Raw genomic sequence first — 25,536 nt, 5'->3', positions numbered from 1 at the left:
TATTTAAATCACTCTTCTCGAGATCCTGATTCTGGAAAGTGTTTAAGTACTTGCATAAATCTATCACTTCTCAGCAAAACACTTAAGGATAAACTTCGCTGAATAGGGATGCTTTCCTTAATCAGAACCTTAGTGGTGGGTTTAATGCCAAGATAAGGACTGTGGCATGATTAGGCCCAGTTTTTGTAGCCAAAATTCAAACACTGAATCATATTTGTGTTTAACATTCAAAAGGCTTCCTTTCTTTCTTCCTTATTGCTTAGGTGAGTTTGGATTACGACGGACATCATTTTTCTTTATGAAGCCCTCATTTTGGTCAAAACGTAGACGAAATTACAAGGAGTTATATGAGAGTAGTGTTAATGGACTCTTAAGTTTCAGTGAGATGGTTGAACCTGTATCTTCAGAATTTCAGGGAAAAGAAGCTATCAGGTATAACTTCCTGCTATGGCACAGATTCATTGTCACACTTCCCCTGTTTCGTGTGTGCCTGGGAATTAACAGTAATTTTCAATCTGTTGATCCAATTAGCATATGGTATGCATTACATCTAGTTCTTTACACATTTAAGTAGCCTGGTCCATTTTCTATATAGCCACGTTTTCCGTTATATGGATGTTTTCCAAAGACGACAGAGTTGGTTTTGGAAAAGGAAATGTTTACCTACTGTGTGTCAATCAAATCAAACCTCCTGAAAATAGTTTTAGTCTAGCAGGATGAAGCAAAATGAAATCCAGGTTCTTTGGTTTCAGTGATGCCATAAGTGGTTTCAGATGCCGAAGTCAGGTGGGTTTACAGTTCAAAAGAAAAATACTTCTCTGTTAAATCTTGCAAACTGGATTCAGATAGGTTTTGTAAATCCTTTTGATATTCATATGAAGAATTGCACATTCCACCAAAGCCACAGAGGGGAGCCACTAGACTAGCTTTCCCAGGACATGATCTACAACAGCACCATAAAAGAAAGCAGTAAAAGTGATCCATTTCCAGCACCTTTTGCAGTCCGTGTGGAAAATGACATTAATTCTCTTCCATCTGTACCTTCATATATTCCCAATATTTTAATATCAGCGTTTATTCTCAGTCTGAGCTATTAAATCACTGCTCTTGTTATTTGCTGTTATGGTGGCATGATAGACATTGAGAAATAATCTAAATCTCCATTTTTCTTACATGGTTCCGTTAGTCTCAAACAAAAATATTTGTGTTCAATGGCCAGAATCAGACTAATTTTTTTTTGTTAATGTCTCAAAAAATTGTTTTGAATAAATCACTTCAGTGTGAAGGTCAGTTTTTTTCCCCAGATCTTTCTAAGATGGATCATTCTTACTTGTTGTCTCATTTCACATCAGCCAACGCTTTCCCCTGAGTCACTGGTGTCAGCATCATCCTCCCATATTTGTCATCTTCTCACACAAAGATTTCATACCCTTTTCCCCCACCTTGCTCTCTACACATAGATCATACCTCCTGACTTCATCTGTATGTCCACTACACTTTCAGAGTTCAGATAGTTCTCAAAGATCTTCCTCTGTCATGGTGCCTTTGGAGAAACTAGCTGAACTACCTTTATCTTAATACATTTGAGGCGTAATTGTGGGGGAGGACAGGGATTTCATATATCCTTCTTAGGAGAGAAAAACATATCAGAGTTAAGTTGGTCTTACTTACCACCACTTTGTCCACTCTCATAATACATTTCACCTCTTCTGTCTGCCATCTGCCTGTCTCCTGTGAGATGACTGGGGCATAAACTGGGCCTTCTTTTCTGTTTAGAAAGTGCCTAGTACATTGTTGGTGCTATTAGAAATAAATAACAATATGGGTTATTTAAAGAATTATTCAGTTGCCATGATAGAAAATACTGAAGTCAATGAGAAAACACCCCCCTGCCCTGTATTGCCAGCACAGAGAGGCAATAATACAATAATTCAAGCAAAAGATTGCATAAAGATGTCCACTCTCTTGGTTTGCTTACATGTTTCTCCAACACATTTTGTGTGATTTCAGCATAGCTGAAAAATGTGTCAAAACCTTCCTATATCAGCATTGCAGGGTGGTTCATCTTGATCTTTTTTTGCAAAAGAAAATGATATTTTTAAGCTCTTCTTTAATAAAATGACATGTCTTCTTTCAGAATCAGCTGTGTTCAGAAAACATTTAGAAAAAAGGGTGAAACTGTGGAGGCTCTCAGAAGTAAGAAAATTTCTACCTTCTAAGCTTCGTATCAAAAATGGAAGGAGAAATAACCCATGAACTTAATGTCTTTTGTGCTTTTTCTTTGGGTGGGAGCATGAAGTGTTTAAATATGGTTATGTGTTCTCCCTCATGTCTTTAGCCAGTCTGCCTGTAACGGTATGACAAAGGGGCTCGGAACAGACTCTATAGGATTTCTCTCCTCTTCAGCCCTTTTCCTTGTGGGGGGTCGTCTTTCCCTTCATTCTCTTAGTCCCCTTCTCTGTCTCCTAACTCCAGTGAGTATGCACAGAGGAACCTCTTATTGACTCCTGTGAGCTGGTGGTATGGGAGCCTCTAACTTGGTGGTTCTCAAACCGCGGGCTGCTTGCGGCCCAGTCAGCACACAGTTGTGGCCCGTGTCACATCCTCAGGGCCATACAGGAAGTGTATATATATCGGGGGGAATGTGGCCCACGTAACACAAAGAGAGCTGCATATGTGGCCCACAATGGTAAATAGGCTGAGAACCACTGCACTAACTGCTTCTAAGCTCAGGTCTCCTCATGGGCAGTGCTCGCAGGGAATCTAATCCCCACTTCTGTTTATTGCTGTTGTTGCAGTTTTATCAGGCTGTGTTAAAAAGTTGAGGTAAGATGTTCCTTGGAATACAGAGTAAATGCATAGCCTATATGTCAGTATTTTAATTTACTGCAGTGACTATAAGCCTGTGCAGAATAACACAACAGGTGTCATTAACCTCTTATTTCACTTGTTCCTTTCGTCTTTCTGGGTTAGGTTTATCCTTTGACATATATGAGGGTCAGATTACAGCTTTACTTGGGCATAGTGGAACAGGCAAGACAACACTGATGAACATTCTTTGTGGACTCTGCCCACCTTCTGATGGTGAGAATTCTCTGGCTTTAGGAAAAATTAGGAAATGTGTGGCTGTAATCTACTAATTTTAATGTCCTTTTTTCCTTCTTTCAAAACCCGAGGCCACTGACGTTTGAGGATATTTCAAGTTACACTCCTTTTCTCAGGCTATTTTGAAATAGGTTAATTTTAAATTATACATACATTTTAATTGGTGGAGTTAGCCCGTCTATGCTGATAATCAAAGTAGTGGTTGGGTTTAAAAAACACTTCAAATTTTTTATTTTTTTTTTAACTTTTTGTTCTTTAGGGTTTGCATCTGTCTATGGACACAGAATCTCTGAAATTGATGAAATGCTCAATGTACGAAAGATAACGGGGTTTTGTCCACAATTAGATATACATTTTGATGTATTAACTGTGGAAGAGAATTTATCAATATTTGCTCATATTAAAGGGATACCTCCCAATGCTCTGATACAAGAGGTAAGTCATTCAGGTAAAAATTCTATACAGTGTGTATTCGCTGTTTATTAAAATAGTTTTATTGATTGCATAATGGAAGTCGCTTTGCAAGTTTTGTTTACAATAAGAGACCTAAATACACTGTTTTATTTAAGAGAGAGAATATAGCAAGATACTTTCTTTAAATAAAGATTATTGAATTTGTTCTAGAAGAATAAAATGTTAATGGAACATCTAAATACTAATGCGTGTTTACAGACATTGGTCTCCTGTAATTTATCCATTCTTGATAGGTTAAACTTCAAGGCCTTGATCCTGGAATAGACACTGTGTTGACAGTTGGTACCGGGGTTTGCCTCCAAGAAGCTCATTCCAGGAAAGAGTCTTAAAAATGTTAATGACTTCTCTGTTTCAGTCTTCACCGAGAAGTCTGAAGGAATGCCTAACAGTGAATGCTAATGGGAAGGGGGTAGGTTTAGATAAAATAAAAAAAGAACAAGTTAAAAATCACTTAGAAAAGTTAGATGCCTGCAAGTCACCAAGGCCTGATAAAATGCTTGCTAGAATACTCAAGGAGCTAATAGAGGAGGTATCTGAGCCTCTAGCTATTAGCTTTGGAAAATTATGGGAGACGGGAGAGATTCCAGAAGACTGGAAAAGGGCAAATATAGTGCTCATCTATAAAAAGGGAAATAAAAACAACCTAGGAAACTACAGACCAGTTAGTTTAACTTCCGTGCCAGGGAAGATAAGGGAGCAAGTAATTAAGGAAATCATCTGCAGACACTTGGAAGGTGTTTCAGAGTAGCAGCCTTGTTAGTCTGTATCCGCAAAAACAACAGGAGTACTTGTGACACCTTAGAGACTAACAAATTTATTTCAGCACGAGTCTGTTTTGGGACCAGCTCTGTTCAATATCTTCGTCAACGACTTAGATATTGGCATAGAAAGTATGCTTATTAAGTTTGCAGATGATACCAAACTGGAAGGGATTGCAGCTGCTTTGGAGGATAGGGTCATAATTCAAAATGATCTGGACAATTTGGAGAAATGGTCTGAGGTAAACAGGATGAAGTTTAACAAAGATAAATGCAAAGTGCTCCACTTATGAAGAAACAATCAGTTTCACACACACAGAATAGGATGAGACTGTCTAGGAAGGAGTACGGGAAAAAGGGATCTAGGGGTCATAGTGGACTGCAAGCGAAATATGAGTCAACAGTGTTACACTATTGCAAAAAAAAGCAAACTTGATTCTGGGATGCATTAACGGGTGTGTTGAGAGCAAGATACGAGAAGTCATTCTTCCACTCTACTCTACGCTTGTTAGGCCTCGACTGGAATAGTGTGTCCAGTTCTGGGTAGCGCATTTCAAGAAAGATGTGGAGAAATTGGAGAGGGTCCAGAGAAGAGCAACAAAAATGATTAAAGATCTAGAGAACATGACCTATGAAGGAAGGCTGAAAGTTGTGGAATCGCCATCTGTGGAGATATTTAAAAGTAGGTTAGATAAATGTCTATCAGGGATGGTCTACATCAGTGTTTCCCAAACTTGGGACGCCGCTTGTGTAGGGAAAGCCTCTGGCGGGCCGGGCCAGTTTGTTTACCTGCCATGTCCACAGGTCTGGCCAATTGCGGCTCCCACCAGCCCGGCCCGCCAGGGGCTTTTCCTACACAAGTGGCATCCCGAGTTTGGGAAACACTGGTCTAGACAGTATTTGGTCCTGCCATGAGGGTAGGGGACTGGACTCAATGACCTCTCGAGGTCCCTTCCAGTCCTAGAATCTATGCATGTTAATTAGAAAAATTTAAAATGATCAGTAATTTGTCAAACTATAGCATAAGATTGCTGATAATTATGCCAGTCATGTTTTAATCACTATATCTCATTTCTATTGACATGAAACACTTTTGTTGGTATATTTTTAAAGGTGCAGAAAGTGATGAATGATTTGGATATGCAGCCCATTCGAGATAACCAAGCTAAAAAATTAAGTGGAGGGCAGAAGAGAAAGCTGTCGATAGGAATCGCTGTTCTTGGGAGCCCAAAGGTAAGGAGGCATAAGCACAGTACTAAGTTACTGCTTGTTCCGTATCTATGCATGCATAGTGTACCTATGCTCATATTACTTGGCAATTAAAGCAACGCAAATAAGGTGCAAAAATATGTCAACTGTTCCTGTGTTTCATACCAGCTCTGGCTTAAACAGTTAAAATTGCCAAGTTGAAGCATGCAACCTTTACGCTGCAAAGAGTTAACTGTGTTAGTGAATGTAGTAACTGGATTATATCATGCTTTTCTGTGGTAAATTAGCATAAAAAGTTACACTGCATCTGGAATGGAGGGTAGCGCATTCCACCCTCTAAAAACAGTACAGTACAAGTTGTCAGAGAGAGCAGGCTCATGGCCTGAAAAAGCCATGCAAGCACCTGGGACATGACAGAGAGTATATGGCGCTATCTGATTACAGAGTTCAGTGGTTGCTATTTGTGACCCGTAAGGTGTGATGCTCGTTTAGACTGGGTACATGTTTAAAGGCTGCAGTGTACAGATATGACAATCCCCTTCATGATTTCCTGCCTTTTTTTAAAAACGTACATATTTAATTTCACCCACTATTGGTAAAAGGAACCAATGTGTCTTTTTACCATTGTAGTTTAAATTTATTTATAGTGGGAACTGAACGTATCCAGTTGTGAAGATGCATTTCTGTGACGTAGCGTGTGATTTTTCTGTTTATCACAAACAGGTGATGTACTTTTTTTTAAAAGAAAGTAGTGGTGATGGCTGGTTTGCATAGCTTTTAGTTGGGTAAAGTAAGAAATTTTTCCCACCCTACCTTTTAAACAATAGAGCATAACTGCCCTTGAATTAATAGTCTTCCTGGTTTCTGTAGATGTGGGTATCTCAGATGTGACTATGGAGGGTTTGGATTTTTTTATGCCCTTTTTCCTAATCATTATTTAGGTTTTACTCTTGGATGAACCAACTGCTGGTATGGACCCATGTTCTCGGCACATTGTTTGGAATCTCCTGAAAAACAGACAAGCCAATCGGGTAACAGTATTCAGTACTCATTTCATGGATGAGGCAGATATTCTTGCTGGTGAGTTTTGCTGTGGCCCTTTGGGATATATTTACTGGGGGCTTGCAGAGTGTAAATTTGAATTGTATTTAGCATATAAGGTGAACAGGTGCCCCTTCCACTGTCAGTCGTCAGCAGAGTTTTCTCTCTTTCGTCATGCCATTGTTTTATGAGTAGATTGAGGGTCCTCAGAATAAAAACACCTGTTTTTGTTTCTAGATCGAAAAGCTGTGATTTCTCAAGGAACGCTGAAATGTGTCGGCTCGTCTCTCTTCCTCAAAACCAAATGGGGAATTGGCTACCGCCTGAGGTATTATTTTGTAGTTTATAAGCCACCTTCATTGTGTTACGTTATATTTGCTTTGTCTTCCCATTAAGATGTAGGATAATTTTAAAATATCCTACTAAATTTTTAAAGATTTTATTTTTCTTACATTTGGGAAAGTCAGAAATCACTTTCACTCTGTTTTGTTGTTCTGTTGGCTACACTTGCAAAAAATGGCAATGAAGAAACAAAGAGGTTTTAAAATACTCTGTATTTTTAGCATGCATATAGATGGGTATTGCAATACAGAAGCTACAACAGCCTTGATCATACAGCATATCCCTGGAGCCAGCTTGGTACAACAGAATGAACAGCAGCTTGTGTATACCTTACCTTTTAAAGACGTGGACAAGTTTTCAGGTATGATGATATTGTAATTCAGTGCTAAGCTTTTGTGTGTGTGTGTAGGGGGAAATCAGTTGATCATAATGGCACCTTCAGAGAAGTATGTTGTCATTTTTCTTTATATATGTACTTTTTCTGATGTTTATAATTAGACAGTGAAAACTGACAGTAATGTTGAAAATTTGTAAGTATGTTCTTTGCCTTAATTCCCAGTCACTCATTCATTTCTTGGGCACGTGGGGACTAAGGCCTACTCTACACCTGAAACTGAAATAACCTAGCTACTTTGCTAAGGGGGTGTGAAAAATTCACACCCTTGTGAGAAAGTTAAGCTGACCTAAGCTCCGGTATAGACTCTTCTAGGTTGATGGATTAACCTAGCTACCATCTCCTGAGGGTGGCTATATTAAAATGACAGAAAAACCCCTTTCATCACTATAGTAAGTGTCTACACTACAGCATCATAGCAGTGCTGCTGGAGCACTTGTAGTGTAGACATAGTGTTCGCCCTGGTCTACCCTAAAATGTTAGGTTGATCCAGTTAAATTGCTTAGCGGTGTGAAAAATCCACACCCCCTTAATGGTATAGATAAACCAACCTAACCCCTGGTATAGACAGTAATAGTTTGATTTGAAGAATTTTTCCATCAACTTAGATACCATCTCTCGGGGAGGTGGATTATCTACGCCAACGGGAGACGCTTTACCATTGGAGTAGGTAGTGTCTGCAGTGGTGCAACTGCTGTAACGTTTCAAGTGTAGACAATCCCTACGACTGCTTTACAGACTGTGTTCAGCATCTGGAGAAGAGGGGGTCCATCAACTCTTTCTTTCTCCTAGTAGCTGCTCAAGGCAGCCTAACCGTCCTCGACAGGAAGCCTGATACATTAACTGCGAGATGAGGCTTTGGCAGGAAATACGTAAAGCAGAGGAGGATGGGTTTTAACAATGGAAATGCAGAGGACCCTCCTCTTGGTCCAGGATAAAGCTCTTATACTACGCATGCCCTTTTTGCTTTTATCAAATTGAAATAAAAAATAACTTGGGCCATTTTAATGTACGGATGGCAAAAGAGATACTAGCCATACAGAGTCCGAGCCTGTTGTGAGCTGGAAAGGACATTGTGTCATCACAGGGAAATTTGCTGCTATGAGAGAGGGATTGTGGAACAAATATAATAGATTGAATGAAATCCCAGACAAAAACTGCTTTAAAATGGAGTTAAGGTTGAGAGTATAGATGTAAAATACATTGCAGGGATCTTGCAAGGTTGTTTGGGTGCTCTGACTTTGCACTTCCATACCATAATACTCTGCATGTAGGTAGGACATATAGAGTCAATCCTCCTCTGAATCGGATGGAAAGAAAACTTGAATCGACAAGTCCTACCTAAGCAGTGAGTCCCTTAAACTCCAATCTAGAGAGTCATTCTGTCTCTCTCTATGGCCCAATGAATATTTATTAAGTCATAAAAAGTAGAGCAGCTTCAACAGAAGAGATTGGTAGTGGAATGCCTATAGCCTGGTGATTAGGACCCTTTATCTGAGAAGGGGGAGATCTGAATTCATGTCTCTGCTCAAGAGTGGGGATTCAAACTTGGGTCTCCTACAACCCAAGCAACCACTGGGCTAAAAATTACACAGACACATGCAGTTTCAGGGGTGTGTGAGGAGGGGGTAGGGACTGTATGCATCTTTTTGTGAATAAACCATTCAGAAAATTTCACGGAGCTCTATTACTAAGATCACTTGGGACAAAGCATAGGTCTGACAGGTGCTGCATTTCTTTAACGGCTCATTTTTAAATTAATTTTAACTCATAAACTATTTAATGGACTTACTTGTAAGTTCTCAAAAGATTGACTTTGGACTTGGAGAGTAAATGCTGTTGTTTTGGGGAGAATGTGCTGTGTTTCTCATACCTAACATACTGATTGAAGATCTGCTTTAAACGCAAAACTCATCTCAGCATTAACTATAGCACCTTGACCTGGGTCTCTATAATTAACATATTGTACATATGTTGTGTGTATTCATTAAAGAGTCTCACCTTGTGGGGCACGCTATGAGTTTTTATTAAATGAGAGGCAATTCTGGTGGGCAAATGTAATTTTGTTGCCAAGCAATCACATTATTTCACCTCTACAGGATTGTTTTCTGATCTAGACACTCATTCACATTTGGGTGTTATTACTTACGGAGTTTCCATGACAACATTGGAGGATGTGTTCCTGAAGCTGGAAATTGAAGCAGAAATTGATCAAGCAGGTGAGAAATAACTATATTAACCTTTTTCTTTGTGTCTTGATTAGTCGTGGTTAATTTTTGTAAAATAGTATTGAGCACTTTTCACTATGAAAAGCAGAAATAATAACACAAATGTGCTATCATAGAATATTACATCAAACAGTATGTGACACTTAAGAACACATGCTGTTGTGGGGCTCCTTGAAATACCTGACCAGAACAGCAAACAGGGGGCAAAGAGGTTGGAAAATTATCCCTGTCTGAGGTCCAGAGCTGTACAGGTCTTGTGCTGAACCTCTGTACAGGGATACAGGGAATGTCCTTTTCTTTTTTTTAATAAGGCTGAATCAAAAATATACATTTCCCTGTGGGATTTTGCACTTGCACTCAATTGTGGACACAGGAAATACAATTAGATTTCCAGCCACTTGATTTGAAAAATGTATTTGTACCTCTAAATAGAATTTAAATATCTAACCATTTATACCTACAGTTAGTTGCACGCCATATGATTGTTGGTGTAAAGTCAGAGGCCTGTTTGAAATGTTTCTTACTGTCCTTTAGGAGATTACTCCAAAAGTAAGCAATACCCTTCTAGGTTATATGTTTAATAGATTAAAGTATCCTCACCTTTCTAGGCTTTGTTATTAACTACAGGGTATTGAACTATCCTATACTCGGAAAGTTGTTTAGGAAGAGTTTAACAGCTGAATACTCCATGATATCTAGCAATATTGGTAGTTGCATAGGCTAAAATAATTAGGCTAATTAAAATCTCCATCTTTTGGGTGTATGCTGGTTGGATAGGGGATCAGAAAGGAGTTTTTTGCTTCTGTACAACATGGCACAGTTGGTTTAGATGCATTGTATAGACTTTCAACACCGTTTGGCTACTCCTGAAGGCAGGATACTACATCATGTGGTCCTGTGACTTGATCAGGAAAGGTAAATCCTATGTTTCGTTTATATCCCCTTCTCTTTCCCTGCAGATTATAGCATATTTAATTCCCAGTCAGCAGGCGAGGAAATGGATACAAAACGGCTTGATGAGATGGAACAAAGCCTACTGATACTCTCTGAGACAAAATCATCTGCAGTAAGCGATACAGCTCTCTGGAAAGAGCAGGTCTCTACTATAGCAAAGGTTCACTTCCTTAACTTAAGGCGTGAAAATAAGTCATTGGGACTTATGTAAGTATTAAGATGGCTTCCCGTTTCATTTACCAAAATCCATTTGAGTGTCAGAAGTTCACATGCTTAGATATGTTTTAGTAGTTTGTTTTATGTCTGTGGTGTTTAATGTAGCTTTTCATCATGGTTTTTAAACTGGACATTAAGAACTTTGAGTTGGATGATGAGTTGGAGGGTGTGACATTGGAGTTTAGCTCTTTAGTTTATGGAGATGATGTCCTATAACTGGCAGACATGTTTGAATTAATCATGGGTCTCTTTGCTACCATGGAAAATCAGTGTAGTAGGCTTGAACTTACAATGAAGACATAGTGGTTGCATCTTGGAAAAGGAACAGTAGAAGAAGTGTTGAAATGCAGAAGACATAGAACAAGTGGAATCTTATATGTGCTGCCGAAGCTTGATCAGTGCTGACGATTCCATCAAGGATTAGGCTAAAAGATATGGCTTAGCCATGAGTGCTGCACAGAAACAGATGAAAATACGGACTGATCAAAATATTATATTTGGTACCAAGGTGAATATTTATCACACCAGTGTACTAACAGTATTACTCTGGGATCTGGGAGCAGTGGCATTAAATGAAACAGACCTCAGAAAGCTGCAGGCAGTAGTGGTGAGAGTTTTTTGAAAGATGGCAAGTGTAATGTGGAATGATTTTAAGACATGATATTAAATGGCCGGGGGGGGGGATGTGAAATTAGGGCATGGGAGTGATTACAATAAAAAAGATTGCAATGGTGAGGACGCTGTAGAATAGGGGTTCTCAGCCTTTTCCTTTCTGAGACCCCCTACAACATACAATAAAAACTCCAGGACCCGGTGGGGTCAGAAGGGACTTGGGCATCGGTATAGTTTGACTTCTGTTTTGGGTGGGCAGGGATTTGGGCTGTGGATTTTAGCCATGCGGCCCCGCATCCCCATGAAACGGTTCATGGACCCACTGTTGAGAACCGCTGCCATAGAAGGCAAACAGCTAATAGGATGCCAAAGAAAATAATGCAAACACAACCAAAGTCAATCTGACTAGAGGCTGACCACTGTCTAGATGGTGTGACATCATATGCTGGCGCATGATCAGGCTGGGTTTATTGGAGGAACAAGCCATGAACGTGTGTGTGTATGTATGATAAATATTTGCTTCCCTGGGTATGAGCCTCTTTTGTAGATAATACTGATGATACGATGTATGTACTGTTTTGGTTACGTTGTTGCCTGCTGTAGCCTCCAACATCACTTGCTTTTTTCCAGAGCAATTTTGAATTATGGTAAGAAGTCAATAATGAGCTTTGCCTTTTACGTGTTTAGTTTTTGTTAATTGTAGTCTGTGAACAGAATCAGGATGTGGGTGATTAGACTTCCATTAACCAAAATGATAAATATCTATTGTGAGTCTGAGACTGACACCTGAGGGACGACTTGTTTTAAATAATGTGCAAATAATTAGTATCAGTTTCCACTGAACTTTACTTAAATCACTTCATTTCTTTCAGGTTGTTGCTTTTTTTAGTGTTCCTTGTCATTCAGATTTTAATGTTTCTTATACATCACTACTTTAAAAATCCTATGGTTCCCATCAAGCTTTCCCCAGATTTGTACTTGCTGAAGCCTGGAGAAAAATACTACAAGTACAAAACAAGTCTCCTCCTTCAGAACTCCACAGGTGAGAATTAAAAAAAGCAAATACAGTTATACTGGATTACTATTGTGTATTTAATACTCCAGCTTTAATAATGTCTTTTTAAATGTAACATCCCATTCGTGAGAGACAATAAACCATACAGAACGTGAAGGGAGGTGGAATGGACCCTGGATCTTCAAGAAAGATCACTATAATGAATGGCTGGTGGTTGAATTTTTTTAATTTGCAATGTAGAGAACATGAAAGCATCTAATATTCTTTAAAATGGGAACATTCCAGTGTTAATCACTCATGGGTGATGACTAAACCTGAGTGAACCTCTATCCAAACTTGATTAAAAACTGCTGTCAGGAGCTGTTTGATTAAGATCCAGAAATTTTTCAGTCTTTCCATTGGGTGGCATTCTGACTCTATATGCTGCTGTGGGAATGAAAATGGCTTTCTTCAATGACCCACACATGCAATTTAAGGGTGGGACTTTCAGAAGTTCCCAGCACGGATGTCAGAGGGAGGAGAGTTAGGCCAATGTAGTGTAGTTCAATTCCATATCCATCCACCCTTATTTTTTTAAGGTTTTGCTGGGTAAAGTCCGTGTACCTCTAGTCATGACAATAAGAGAAACACATTGGTCCAATATCTTAGACACACGCCATCTGTTTACCTTACAACTTCCATTGTTTGAATCCTGTTTTCCAAAAGAGAGTAATATCCTATCCATGATAGATAACTCCAGTTAAAACGAGTCCCTCTCACTGAAACTTTGATTATCCAAACTTATGATATTTTGAGAAACCATTTCTGAACTATAATTTACTTTAATTTGATGTACAGGAAACAAAACTACTTTTTTTCTAAGCTTTTTGTGTGGAGGGAGCTGAACTCAAAACATAAGAACTATTAAAATATTTGAAGAGTCTCTATACATGTAGAGAAACAACAGTAACTTCTCATAAGGAAGATTATATGGGGAAACTACTCTCTCATTATCTTGATATAAATGCGTTCATAATTTCAGTGTAAAGTCTGCATGCAACTAAATACTTCTGTGATGAATAGTCATGTGTGCTTTTTTATTGCCTTATATTAGGATCAGATATTGATGATCTCATCAGTGCTATCAGAAGCCAGCAGATATTGACTGAGATGTTCAATGAAAGTGATTACATGTCAGCTGCACCCCACAGTGCAGCTTTAAATGTGTCGCTTTCAGAAAAGGTAAGTAAGATGGGCATGTGTTGCGGTGCTGCTGGCCTTTTCTCCATACTTCAGAAGTAGTTTTTGGTGCTTTGTTGTCTGAAAGTTGTTTTCAGGAGATGATACTATTGCTCATATTTAAAGTAGGGCTGTCAAGCGATTAAAAATTAATCGCACTGTTAAACAATAATAGAATACTGTTTATTTAAATATTTTTGGATTTTTCTACATTTGCAAATATATTGATTTCAGTTACAACACAGAATACAAAACATACAGTGCTCACTTGATATTTATTTCTGATTACAAATATTTGCTCTGTAAAAAACAAAGAAATTGTATTTTTCAATTCACCTAATACAAGTACTTAGTGCAATCTCTTTATTATGAAAGTTGAACATATAAATGTAGAATTATGTACCAAAACAACTGCATTTAAAAAAAAAGTAAAACTTTAGAGCCTACAACTCCACTCAGTCCTACCTCTTGTTCAGCCAATCGCTCAGACAAACAAGTTTGTTTATATTTGCAGGAGATAATGCTGCCTGCTTCTTGTTTACAATGTCACCTGAATGTGAGAACAGGCATTCTAATGGCACTGTTATAGCTGGCATCACGAGATATTTACATGCCAGATGTGCTAAAGATTCATATGTCCCTTCATGCTTCAGCCACCATTCCAGGGCACATGCGTCCACGCTGATGATGGGTTCTGCTCGATAACAATCCAAAGCAGTGCAGACCGACGCATGTTCATTTTCATCACCTGAGTCTGATGCCACCAGCAGAAGGTTGATTTTCCTTTTTGGTGGTTCGGGTTCTGTAGTTTCCACATTGGAGTGTTGCTTTTTTAAGACTTCTGAAATCATGCTTCAAACCTCATCCCACTCAGATTTTTTAAACCTTGGGTCAGGTGCTGTAGCAATCCTTAAAACTCTCACATTGGTACTTTCTTTGCGTTTTGTCAAACCTTCAGGGAAAGTGTTGTTAAAAATAAACTTGTTGGGTCATCAGCCAAGACTGCTATAACATGAAATATATGGCAGAATTCAGGTAAAATAGAGCAGGAGGCATACAGTTCTCCCCCAGAAGTTCAGTCACAAATGTAATTAACACATCATTTTTTTTAACAACCGTCATCAACATGGAAGCATGCCCTCTGGAACGGTGACTGAAGCATGAAAGGGCCTACAAATGTTTAGCATATCTGGCATGTAAATACGTCGCAATGCTGGCTACAAAAGTGCCTGTGAATGCCTTTTCTCACTTTCAGGTGACATTGTAAACAAGAAGGGGGAAGCATTATTCCCCATAAATGTAAACGGACTTGTTTGTCTTAATGGTTGGCTGAACGAGAAGTAGGACTGCGTGGGCTTGTTTTACATTTGCTAAAGTTTTACATTGTTTTGTTTTTGAGTGCAGTTATGTAACAAATATGGATATTTTTATAAGTTGCACTTTCACAATAAAAAATTGCACTATGGTACTTGTATGAGGTGAATTAAAAAAACACTATTTTTGAATAATTTTTACAGTGCAAATATTTTTAATCAAAAATAATAATTTAAAGTGAGCACTGTACACTTTGTATTCTGTGTTGTAATTGAAGTAAATATATTTGCAAATGTATAAAAACATCCAAAATATTTAATACATTTCAATTGGGACTCTCTTGTTCAACAGTACAATTAAAACTACAAGTAATCGCGATTAATTTTTGTTCGTTTGCATGAGTTAACTGCGATTAATCAACAGCCCTAATTTAAATTAGAGTGATAGTAACAGTTAAATATAGTCTGTGCTATGCACCTGAACCTCCACTAGCCTCTCCAGACACTTAGGGTTTTTTGAGAATAAGTTAATTCTAGAGCTTTTCAAATGTGGGGTAATAACACAATGAAGAAAATATTGCTTTTTGCCTGGCAGAAGATAGTTTGTCTATTAATAGACTGGAAATTTTAGCAAGGTAAACATAGCTTCAGTATACTAGTAACATTAGCTTAGTAAAATTTCCATTGCACATTTTCCATATTTTAATCAAAAGTCAAGCGAGAACTTATTTAATTTGTTTTTACCTGCCTGCCAGTATGTAAGCGCATGGCATATAAATCAGTTATTTCATTTGTAAATTATCCAGAATGCTGGGGTTAAGGTTCTATGTAACTGGGATGTGAAAACATGAATGGTACCACAAGTGATTAAATTTCTAGTTGAATAGAAGGCTCATTCTCTGGTGTAATTGACATTGACTTTATTTAAATAAAAAACAAACCCTCACATTTACAGTCCTTCTAAACACCTCTCATTTAAAAAAAAAAAAAAAAAAAAAAAGTAAAATAAAAGAGACTTTAGCATATGCTAACGATGGATTAATACTGTAAATGAGGGAATTTCTTTAAATATATTTTACTTAAATGGTCTTTTTAATTAAACATCAAAAACATCTCAGAGTTTAATACATTAAATCTGTGCACCCAACATGATCTCTCTTCATATTAGACTGTCAGCTCATTCTCAGTTCACCTTCGCAACTCACCCAAACTGCTCTTGCAACAACGCTCTAGTATGGAAAGAGAAGTGTGTGTATTGGAGTGCATGTATTAATATGTAAATCAGAGCACTGTCTTTCAAGACCAACGTGTGATCTGAACTGGAAGAACATGGTAAAGTTTGAAGAAACATGGATTGTACCTCATGTTACTAAGAGGAAACAATTTGGAACACTAAAGTCCTGCCATTTGTTCCCATTTCTTGGTAAAGTTAACATCAGATTGTTACAGAACAAGGGGCGGATCCTCAGCTAGTGTAAATTGTTATATCTCTGACTTTAGTGGGACTATAACAGTTTATAACAGCTGACTATCTGCCCCCATATGTCACAAGTGTTATCTGAGGAAGATTGCTGTGTAGCTCGAAAGCTTGTCTCTCTCACCAACAGAAGCTGGTCCAATAAAAGATATTACTCCCCCTCCACACACTTGTCTCTCGAAGACCATGGGACCCAACCCTGCTGTAACAGCACTCCAAACAAGTATTAAAGTTAGCTAACAACCAACCTTGTAGCTAAAGGGCACATTTTCATAAAGTTATTTTCATTGGAATTAATTTGGTTAAATTTCTGTCCTTTAGATTGTGAATATTTTTACTGCATTAGGATAAGTGTTAGTAACACTATGCTTTTAGGGAGTTCTATATTTTACAAAGGGTTTTTAATCTTCCAACGATATCTCAGTACTAACCTTCATGCTGCAAATTTAACACTTAAAATATTTTTCTTTGTAGAGCTACATCTTTACAGCTGTATTCAATAGTACTATGGTGCACGCTCTGCCTGTTTTGATGAACATCATTAGCAACCTGTTTCTCCACAATTTAAATGTGACTGAGAATATTCAAATCTGGAGTAATCCATTCATTCAAGTAGGTGGATTTCAAATCAGGAGGTATCATAGGCTTAAAATTGCATAATTACAAAGGAAACAATAGCAAAATTGCAGGTGTGTATGCAGTTTTGTGGCTTTGAATATTTGGGCACTTCCTATATTGGAGCATGTGAAAAAATGTAGCTGTAAATCAAAAAGATTCAATAAAGTTCCAAGTGTGGCCATTTAATTCAAGCCGATTTTATTGCTATCTTTTTCACCATTTGAAGCCTCTAACGTAATGAAATATTGCACATAACACAGTACAACTTTGAATTACAAAAATCATATTCAGATTTTTTTAATATAACAATTTACTACATATAATTTATATTATGGTGATGCCTGAGGGCCCCAATCCAGGGCACTCTACAGACATAGACAAGAGATGTTCCCAAACCTAAGGACACAAATAGAGCATGAGTAGGGGGTTGAAATATGACACAAAAGCAAATTAGTATGGTGATGAACTAGTACAACTTTGTTAATTATGTACTGTAGGGCTGGGACTTTTTAATTGGTTGTTGGGGGTAGCAAGAAATGGAGTGGGAAAGGGAGCGGGCAAGAGGAGTGATCAGAGCTTGTCACCCACCTAGCTTTGATTAGACTGTGATAGAGGGGAGTCGGAAGGAGGGATTTGGAACAGGATAAGGTAGAATTTTATCAGTGTTTTTCCCGCGTATAAGGCACAGTGTGGGAGAAAGCACACATTTGTATAGGGTTGAACTGGTGGGCAGTAAAGGCTGGGAATGTTGGCAGAACAAAGGTGGAGGTCAATGTTTTGATGGGTTACTAGTTCATCTGGGTAGGGTGGATCTCAGTTTTGAAGGGCTTTAAAGATAAGGACAAAGGGTGATATCCTAGTCCTGTTGAATTTAATGGGAGTTATGCCATTGACTTACCGTAATTTGGACCAGGATTTCACTCAAGAAGCTTGTATATGATGGGGAGATGAACAAAGAGCCAGAAGAGAGACTCAAAATATGTGATAATGTGATTAGCGCAACAAGATGATCTTGACAGCAGAATTCTCAATAGACTTGAGAGGAGCAAGGTTGCAGTTAGTCAACTATCCATTTTCTTTCTTTTCTGACTATATTAATTTTATAAACTGCACAGAAATCTACACAAAATTTTATTGCAGTGTTTTTATCTCAGCTGCTATACAAAAGGTCTTAACACCTATGAAACTAAATGGAACTAAATGGTAATCAGTCCCGTCCCTATCATAAACGTCACTTATCAGATAGGATAGGCTTCTGTATTGCCATACATGCTGCATATACAAAAATGATATTTTAAAGTTTTGTATGCTTTTATAATAAGCTGTAACTAAAGTGGCATTGTTAGGAGTCTAGGTACAAGAGCACAGGAAATCATGTTTAGAAACTTTAAAAAGAAAGTTTGAGGAGTTGTTTTTTGTCTCTAGTATATTCTAATTTCCCAGTGTTGAGGTCTAATTCTTTTTCAGCAAATTGATGACACAGTTTTCAGACTGGAGGATTTTTTTCAAGTGATGTTACTAGGAATCATTGTAACGGGGGTACCACCATATTTTGCCATGGAAAATGCAGAAAACCATAAGGTAATCTTCAGTTTGAACTATGCCGTTTGGGTTGTTTTAAATCTTCAGTATGTAAACAAATGTAAAACCTTCATCTAAGGTCATTACTGGATGACTTGGTAATGGCTGTTGTCTGGGACTCAGTGGTGGGATGATTTGTAGAATATACAACAACTTCAGAACCAAGTGGTCTGTCAGGAATCCTCAATTTTCAAATAAATTTAAATGTGTCAGACTGTTTACTGGATGCACCTACCCCAAGAATAAATGTACATAAGTTAAATTTTATATAAGACTAACAAGTAGTTGCGGAGACAAATTATATGAATCAAATATGAATGTGGGCGGAAACAAGGGGTTTTGGCATAGAGAAGAACTGGTTGTAGCTTGGAGATGGAATTGGGCACTCTAGTCTTTTCATAAGCTACCACCAGCTGGATGCACAACTGAAACTAAAGAAAGTAGGATCATAGAGGGCACTCAGTGCGTATTCCTACTGGGTGTTTTGCTTCTACCCTTCTTCTCAAAACCAACAGGTCCTTTTGTGGAAAAATGTGGATACACAGACCTCCTCCCCTGGCACCTAAAAATTGCAAATTGGGAATAACTCCAGTGAAGACACTGGAATGATGCTAGTGTAAAGCCTGTATATTTGAGAGCAGAATTAGGCCCAAGTTGTTTAAGCATTGATAAGCATTAACATAACTGCCATTTGTTGCATTTTTGACACCTGTTGTAATTTTTTTTTCCTCTAACAGATCAAAGCTTACACTCAACTTAAGATCTCAGGTCTTTATCCATCTGCTTACTGGAGTGGACAAGCAGTCATTGACTTTCCTTTATTTTTCATTAGTGTTGTTCTGATGATAGGAAGCTTATTTGCATTTCATCGTGGTGTTTATTTTGATACTTGGAAGTTCCTTGCTATTGTAAGTCTAGTTTTATTTACTTCTCTGTTCTCATTAAAGTGCTTTATCAAAGTGTATATGAAATATGACTTGTTCGTTTTTGTTTGCTGGTCGGAAAAATTTCACCCAAACGTTATTTCACTGGACTTTGCTGGATCGCTGAAATCTAAATGTTTCATGGAGGCCGTTTAGTTTTGACAAAGTTCTGATAGAACCTGGCCTGCCAGGCAGATTTCTGTTAGAAACTTGACTAGCTTCCTACCAGCACACCCACCTGCTAGGTTACTGGGGATTACAAACTTCCAAGCTGCCACCTTCACAGCATCCTGCCTGGCAGATTGACAGGGTGCTAATAGCCCCAGCTCCCACACTTGGGACTCCTTGACATCTGAGGCTGACAGAGTCCCCTGTTCTGGGGAAGCTTGCCAGGGTCCCCTGCCCTGGGGCTGAGGATCCCAGGCCTTCCAGGGCCCATGCTTCAGGACCCTGGAGCCAGAGCTCTTCTCTTAGGTGAGAACTATGAAACTTTGAGTTTTCCTTTTGAGCTTTTAATATTTGGAATGCTATCATTTGACTGTGGTTCCATCCCTTCCCCCAACTTGCCTGCTCTTGTTTTAATTTCTGCAAAAGTCAGTGAAATTAATTGAGGATGAGACTTGCAACACTTACCAAAATATGCATGTCATTAGTGTTTATGTGAGTCCCAATAGAGCCACTTGAGAAATGATTTAAAGAAAAGATTTAAATTTAACTGAGAGATGGGACTTGCTGCCCTGCTTGCATTTTTTATCAGAAAGTTTTAATAGCACATATGATGCTGAGTACAGCATCTCAAAAGAATTAAATTAGCTTTTAATTTACAGAGGGTCAACTGCAGATGAAAATGTACTCTCAAAGTATTTAGGCATTTACAAAATAAATGTCAATAACAGGTTTGTACCCCTGGGTATGCTGAATATTGTGACAGCACAGTATATGATGAATCTTTCTAAGACAGGATTTCTCAAACGGGTCACCGCTTGTGCAGGGAAAGCCCCTGGTGTGCCGGGCCGGTTTGTTTACCTGCCCCGTCCGCAGGTCCGTCCGATCGCGGCTCCTGCAGATGGGGCAGGTAAACAAACTGGCCCGGCCCGCCAGGGGCTTTCCCTGCACAAGCGGCGACCCCTGATTGAGAAACCTTGTTCTAAGAAATGTCTTTTTTTTTTTCCCCCTTGCAGATCTTCTGCCTTATTGGCTATGTACCATCAGTAGTGCTGTTCACTTACGTGCTCTCTTTCACCTTTAAAAAAGTGCAAAATGCCAAAGAATTTTGGTCGTTTATTTTTTCAATGGTAAGTCAGTCTCTTGTTGTATTTACTTAACTTTAAACATTTTCTCCTGTAAAGCCAAATCAACATTTTTTTCAGTTATCATTTTTGGAAAATAATCCCCTCCTATTTAAACCATTTGACATTTCTCTAACTTGCAACTGAAAAGGAAATAAATTAAGCAAATGACAAATGGTTTAAATATGAGGCAATATACATGTTTCTTTTCTTCCTTGCCAGAGCAACAGACGCTTTTGAATAATTATACTCAGAGTGGAGTAAGACGAGGGATTACTTGTGTTACAGTCTCTGGGCTGGCTGTTCTTTCAGAGACCATCTTCCAGTCCCCTCGAGTGCATCCCTTTCTGGTAGCAGGCCTGGCCCTCCACGTCTCTTTGGTGTAGGATACTGCAGTCCAACCACTCTCCAACCAGGTCTCTGGGTTACACTTCTCTGGGTGCCAACCATGTTACCTAGTAGGTGCAGCTGAGCCAGAGTTCTATTTTGGCAGCCAGTGGTCAGTAATAGTGTGCAGAAGCAGTTTCTTCAAAACAAAGATGCTCAGATGGTACACACAGCTGAGAGAAGTGGATTTAAAAATAACAAAGACCTATATGCATGGTGTCTTGCTCACATGTGGCATTCCCCTAGGTAGGCACGACAATGTTGCTGTCCCCCATTCTCTCTGGGCGCCAAGTTACACATAACTTGCTCCCAGACCCTGGGACTCAAGTTATTGTGTCTGTATGTCAGCTTTGCTGCGTGCTGACTGTGTCCCTGTTAGCTTCCAGCTGAACTGACCACTCCTTCCTTCCCTTTCTGCCAGGGCAATTTTTTAATCTCTCAGCGTCTTTTCATATCCGCCCTAGCTTTGAAATAGGAAAACATGCTAATTTGGTTGGTGCCAGCCAGGTAAGTTCTTTCCCCCAGTTGAAGGCTAAGTAGGTACCTGAGAAGCTGTCTCTTCTGTGTCATTGTTTTACTCATCCTAGGTACCTTAACCAACCCCCCATTAGAGCCTGCTTTAACTGCATTGAGTCAGACGGCAATATAAAATTGAACAAGGAAACAGAGTCATACATAACATTCCTAAGAAATAATACAGACAGTTTTCTAACTTATCACAACTTGTATTAAATTTATCACCATGTTAGTTTGTGAGATAAGCTGGGATAAAAATACGTGTTTTTTTTTCTTTTCTTTTGTTTTTAGGCTGCTTTGATCTCTACTGTTGTCACTGAAGTGGCATTCTTTATGAAATATTTCATGGTAACCACCATTTTTCATTATGTGTTCTGTGCCTTCATACCAATCTATCCTCTTATTGGATGCCTGATTAGTTTTATAAAGGTAAGCTTTTGGGGTATTGGGATGTTGGTTGATTCCTTTTTATGAGGAATTTAACTTTAGAACTTTGAAACTCCCTTCAGGGGCCCTAGTACATGGGCTAGCAGAATACATATATATATTGCAAGGTAATGTGGTTGATCTACATGTAAGTGAATGGGGAGTTTGCCTTCTGCATTGATCTGTAATATGCCTGATGTCCTTTTAATGGATTGTAAATAGCACCAACTGCTGAAAAAGTTGCTTGTATTACCCCCTTGTAAGCTAAATGTTGTTGTAGTTTCAGAAGCTGGAAGAAACAGAGCATTTGTTAAATACATAAAGGCAAATTCCATGTCCCTCTGTCTGTAGAGTTGAGCTGTTTTGATTACTAGGAGTCTGCAATTGACAAAATACATTGGTACTGATTTTCATCTCTCTCTTCTTCCATGTAAACAAGGAACGACTCCTCAAAAGTCAATGGAATTGCACTGATGTAAAGCCAGTGCAAACCTGAATCAGGCTCATAAAGTATATAAATAAAAATGTCTTAAATAGTTCATTATAATCTGCAATTAAATTTAGATGTAAAACGTAGCATTTGATGAAAAGTTCTTTGTGTAAATATTCATCACATTGTCAGGTATCACGGAAACACCTACAAAAGAATGAAAAATACCATGAGCCCTGGGACAAACTCTTGGTAGCAGTTATCGCGGTAAGTACCAGTTATTTGTCAGAAATGTTAGGAAATGTTAACTTTGAATGGAAAGCCACTTCCTAAAGACATTCCTGTTGTAAGGTGTTTAAGATTTTTATTTAATGCTTATAAGAGATAGTAGATTAACTACTGCCCTGCAGCCAAAAAATGATTACAGAATAGACAACAGCAGCGTAGGCTGTCCCACTCCCTCAGCTCAACACCTACTGCTCCCCTAGTGTGGCTTAGCCCTGCCCTTGGAAGATAAGACTGCTGGTTGGGATCGTGGAAGAGTTCAATCTTTTTGTGTTCAGTCATTAGCCTCCCTATTGAGTCTGTCAGCGAGTGCCCAGCTGAGATGATGTTTTTGAGACACAGACTCTTGTCTGCTGGGAACTGGACTGAGACATACTGGCTCATTTAACTGAGGCCAAGTTACAGGCTTCGCGTAGTAATAAAGGGTCTGGACTGTGACAGATTTGAGTGGATCCTTTAAAAGAGAAAGTTACCATATCCAGTTTACTTAAAATAACATTTTCCTCTCCCCTCCATTCTGTTTTTTGGGCCAAACTTCAGAAAACCATTTCTGAAATATTAATTATGAAGTACTGATTTAAATCATATTTCACTCTTAAATGACTCATTTATATCTTATACATACCTGGAAGTATATTCTAATTATAACAACACATACCTCATGCCATATGAAACAGTTTTTGGAAATATACCCCTCTGACTTCCGATGGAATTTATTAGTGACATGATTTCACTGTCATGGAGTCTGTCATGAACACCTTCATGGTGGGAGGAAATCAACATTTCATAGCATTCATCCCATAGAAAACCATTTGGCCTCAAGGGGCTAGAAATGTTTTGATTAACTGTCATTGTTTTTCTGTCCTAGCCTTATTTGCAATGTGTAGTGTGGCTGTTCCTCCTGCGATATCTTGAAGTGAAAAATGGAGGTAAATCGATAAGAGAAGACCCATTTTTCAGGTCTGTGTTGGTTAATAGTGTCACCTGTTATTCCATATTGGAAAAAAACATCTTAAGACAGTATTGGTAGCACTAACTGGGAGTAGCTAATGTGCAGCAGAAGGCACACCAAAGATCGAACAAAAATCCCTTTCTCACCAGAGTAATATGTCCTATTGCATTATACTGCTGTTTTAAAATTTTAATATTCACTGGTTTCTGTAGCTAAGAGTCAACAGGAAATGGCTTTGTTTACATTTAAATGAGCTGATTTTCTATGGTGTGAACTTGCAGTAGCCCTATTTTAGTGCAGTTTTTTGCTTATTCTCTTTGATAGCAGTTCTTTTTAAGTGACAACTGAATTTTATTTTTTTAAAGACTTATTTTCCACTGATTTTTTTTTTCTCTCCTTCACATATGGCTAGTTGCATGAGTTTATTGCCTAACAAACACAAAGGACTTTGATCTTTCTGTCCATAAATGGGCAGCTCTCCAGTGAAATCCCAGGGAGCTTTGTCTGTTTAAAGATGACTGAACATCAATTAATATTTGTTCCTTTCTTTAGAACTTCTATAAAGATCAAAACATGGAAATTTCGAGATGATCCACATAATGAGAATGAGGATGAAGATGTAAAGGCAGAGAGATTGTGGGTCAAAGAAATGGCAACCTGCCAGAGCTGTGATGAGGTAATTGTGTTGTGTAATTATGATTGAATCACAGGGGACGGGGTGAGATCAGATAAAATTGCTGTCAATAAACCAACATGTGCCAGCTCTGAAATAATAAAACTAATGCTTAATTGTAAATATTAAAACTAGGTATTGGTTTTGTCTTCTGAATTAGTTATATTTGAACTATTTTGTATTAAAAAGATTCAGATGAGCGAATAGGGTTCTGTTATTTTCACGTGATGTCAGTGCGTGTTTTCTCTTGTTTCCATTGCCTTCCTTGTGTGTGTCAATTTATTCCACTTACCACCTCTTACCCATGGTAAAACCTAGAATTATTGCCCTAGAATTATTGCCTGTGTCTGCCTGGGTTGGTACTTTTAGATTCCAAGCTAATGGGTACTCACACTTCAGGCTAGTAGGGATTGGGTGCCTCATGCCACTGAGATCAAGTCTGGAGGAGGAGGAGGAGATGTGCTGTGTAATGTACATGAGCAGCTCTGACAGCAGCCTTGAGCATAATTCTGCTGCTGCTTCCCAGTAGTTGTTGTCTGCATGGGGTCAGGTGCAGAATCGGACCCTTAACGTGGTTTTGCAGTGTATAGAGACAGTGAGGACTTAGAAGTGAAAAACAGGGCCTCTTGAATGGAGATAATGGTGATAACCCCTACTTGTCCCTAAGAAAGAAGTGTAATCATGGTGAAGCAGAAATGCAATGATTTACTAAGAAGACAGGATTATCTAAGTCTATCTGTCTAACCTCGGTAAATGTCAAAGAACCTTATTTTATGCTGATAAACTTTCAGTTTGTCCATTTGCGAGAGTGTTTTTGTCATTATGTTTTAAAAAATAATTAATATATTCTCTTCTGTTTTTTAGAAACCAGCAATTCTGGTCAACAGTCTGCATAAAGAATATGATGAAAGGAAAGATTTTCTTCTTGGGAGAAAAATAAAGAAAGTGGCAACTAAACACGTCTCTTTTTGCGTAAAAAAAGGTTGGTATTAAATGAGTTACCATTGAACTACTATATTTTTCCAGGGGAAAAAAACCAGTTCCTTTTTGTTCTTGGGACGCATGGGTAACACTTCGTATGTCATTTGTATTTATTTATT

The 25,536-nt window shown here is 38.4% G+C and overlaps 1 protein-coding gene across 2 annotated transcripts in view; it reads left to right on the top strand.

Annotated features, from left to right (window-relative positions):
• The window catches only part of LOC115635535 (ATP-binding cassette sub-family A member 5-like), a 59,261-nt gene that overhangs the window by 24,929 nt on the left and 8,796 nt on the right, over positions 1-25,536 (top strand). For both annotated transcript variants that reach the window (XM_030534442.1, XM_030534441.1), the window contains exons 11-31: positions 264-432; positions 2,138-2,196; positions 2,974-3,084; positions 3,365-3,540; positions 5,451-5,570; positions 6,488-6,626; positions 6,825-6,915; positions 7,151-7,290; positions 9,423-9,542; positions 10,511-10,712; positions 12,206-12,375; positions 13,442-13,569; positions 16,831-16,968; positions 18,442-18,555; positions 19,293-19,463; positions 20,660-20,773; positions 21,962-22,099; positions 22,719-22,793; positions 23,680-23,771; positions 24,316-24,439; positions 25,301-25,418. In XM_030534442.1, the coding sequence (XP_030390302.1) occupies positions 264-432; positions 2,138-2,196; positions 2,974-3,084; positions 3,365-3,540; positions 5,451-5,570; positions 6,488-6,626; positions 6,825-6,915; positions 7,151-7,290; positions 9,423-9,542; positions 10,511-10,712; positions 12,206-12,375; positions 13,442-13,569; positions 16,831-16,968; positions 18,442-18,555; positions 19,293-19,463; positions 20,660-20,773; positions 21,962-22,099; positions 22,719-22,793; positions 23,680-23,771; positions 24,316-24,439; positions 25,301-25,418 (2,709 nt within the window). The remainder of the gene's footprint in view (positions 1-263; positions 433-2,137; positions 2,197-2,973; positions 3,085-3,364; positions 3,541-5,450; positions 5,571-6,487; positions 6,627-6,824; positions 6,916-7,150; positions 7,291-9,422; positions 9,543-10,510; positions 10,713-12,205; positions 12,376-13,441; positions 13,570-16,830; positions 16,969-18,441; positions 18,556-19,292; positions 19,464-20,659; positions 20,774-21,961; positions 22,100-22,718; positions 22,794-23,679; positions 23,772-24,315; positions 24,440-25,300; positions 25,419-25,536) is intronic.

The sequence above is a fragment of the Gopherus evgoodei genome, chromosome 15, assembly GCF_007399415.2.
Source record: "Gopherus evgoodei ecotype Sinaloan lineage chromosome 15, rGopEvg1_v1.p, whole genome shotgun sequence".
Lineage (NCBI taxonomy): Eukaryota > Metazoa > Chordata > Testudines > Testudinidae > Gopherus > Gopherus evgoodei.
Note: the sequence above shows the minus strand (reverse complement) of the source record. Positions and strands in the feature narration are given on the sequence as shown.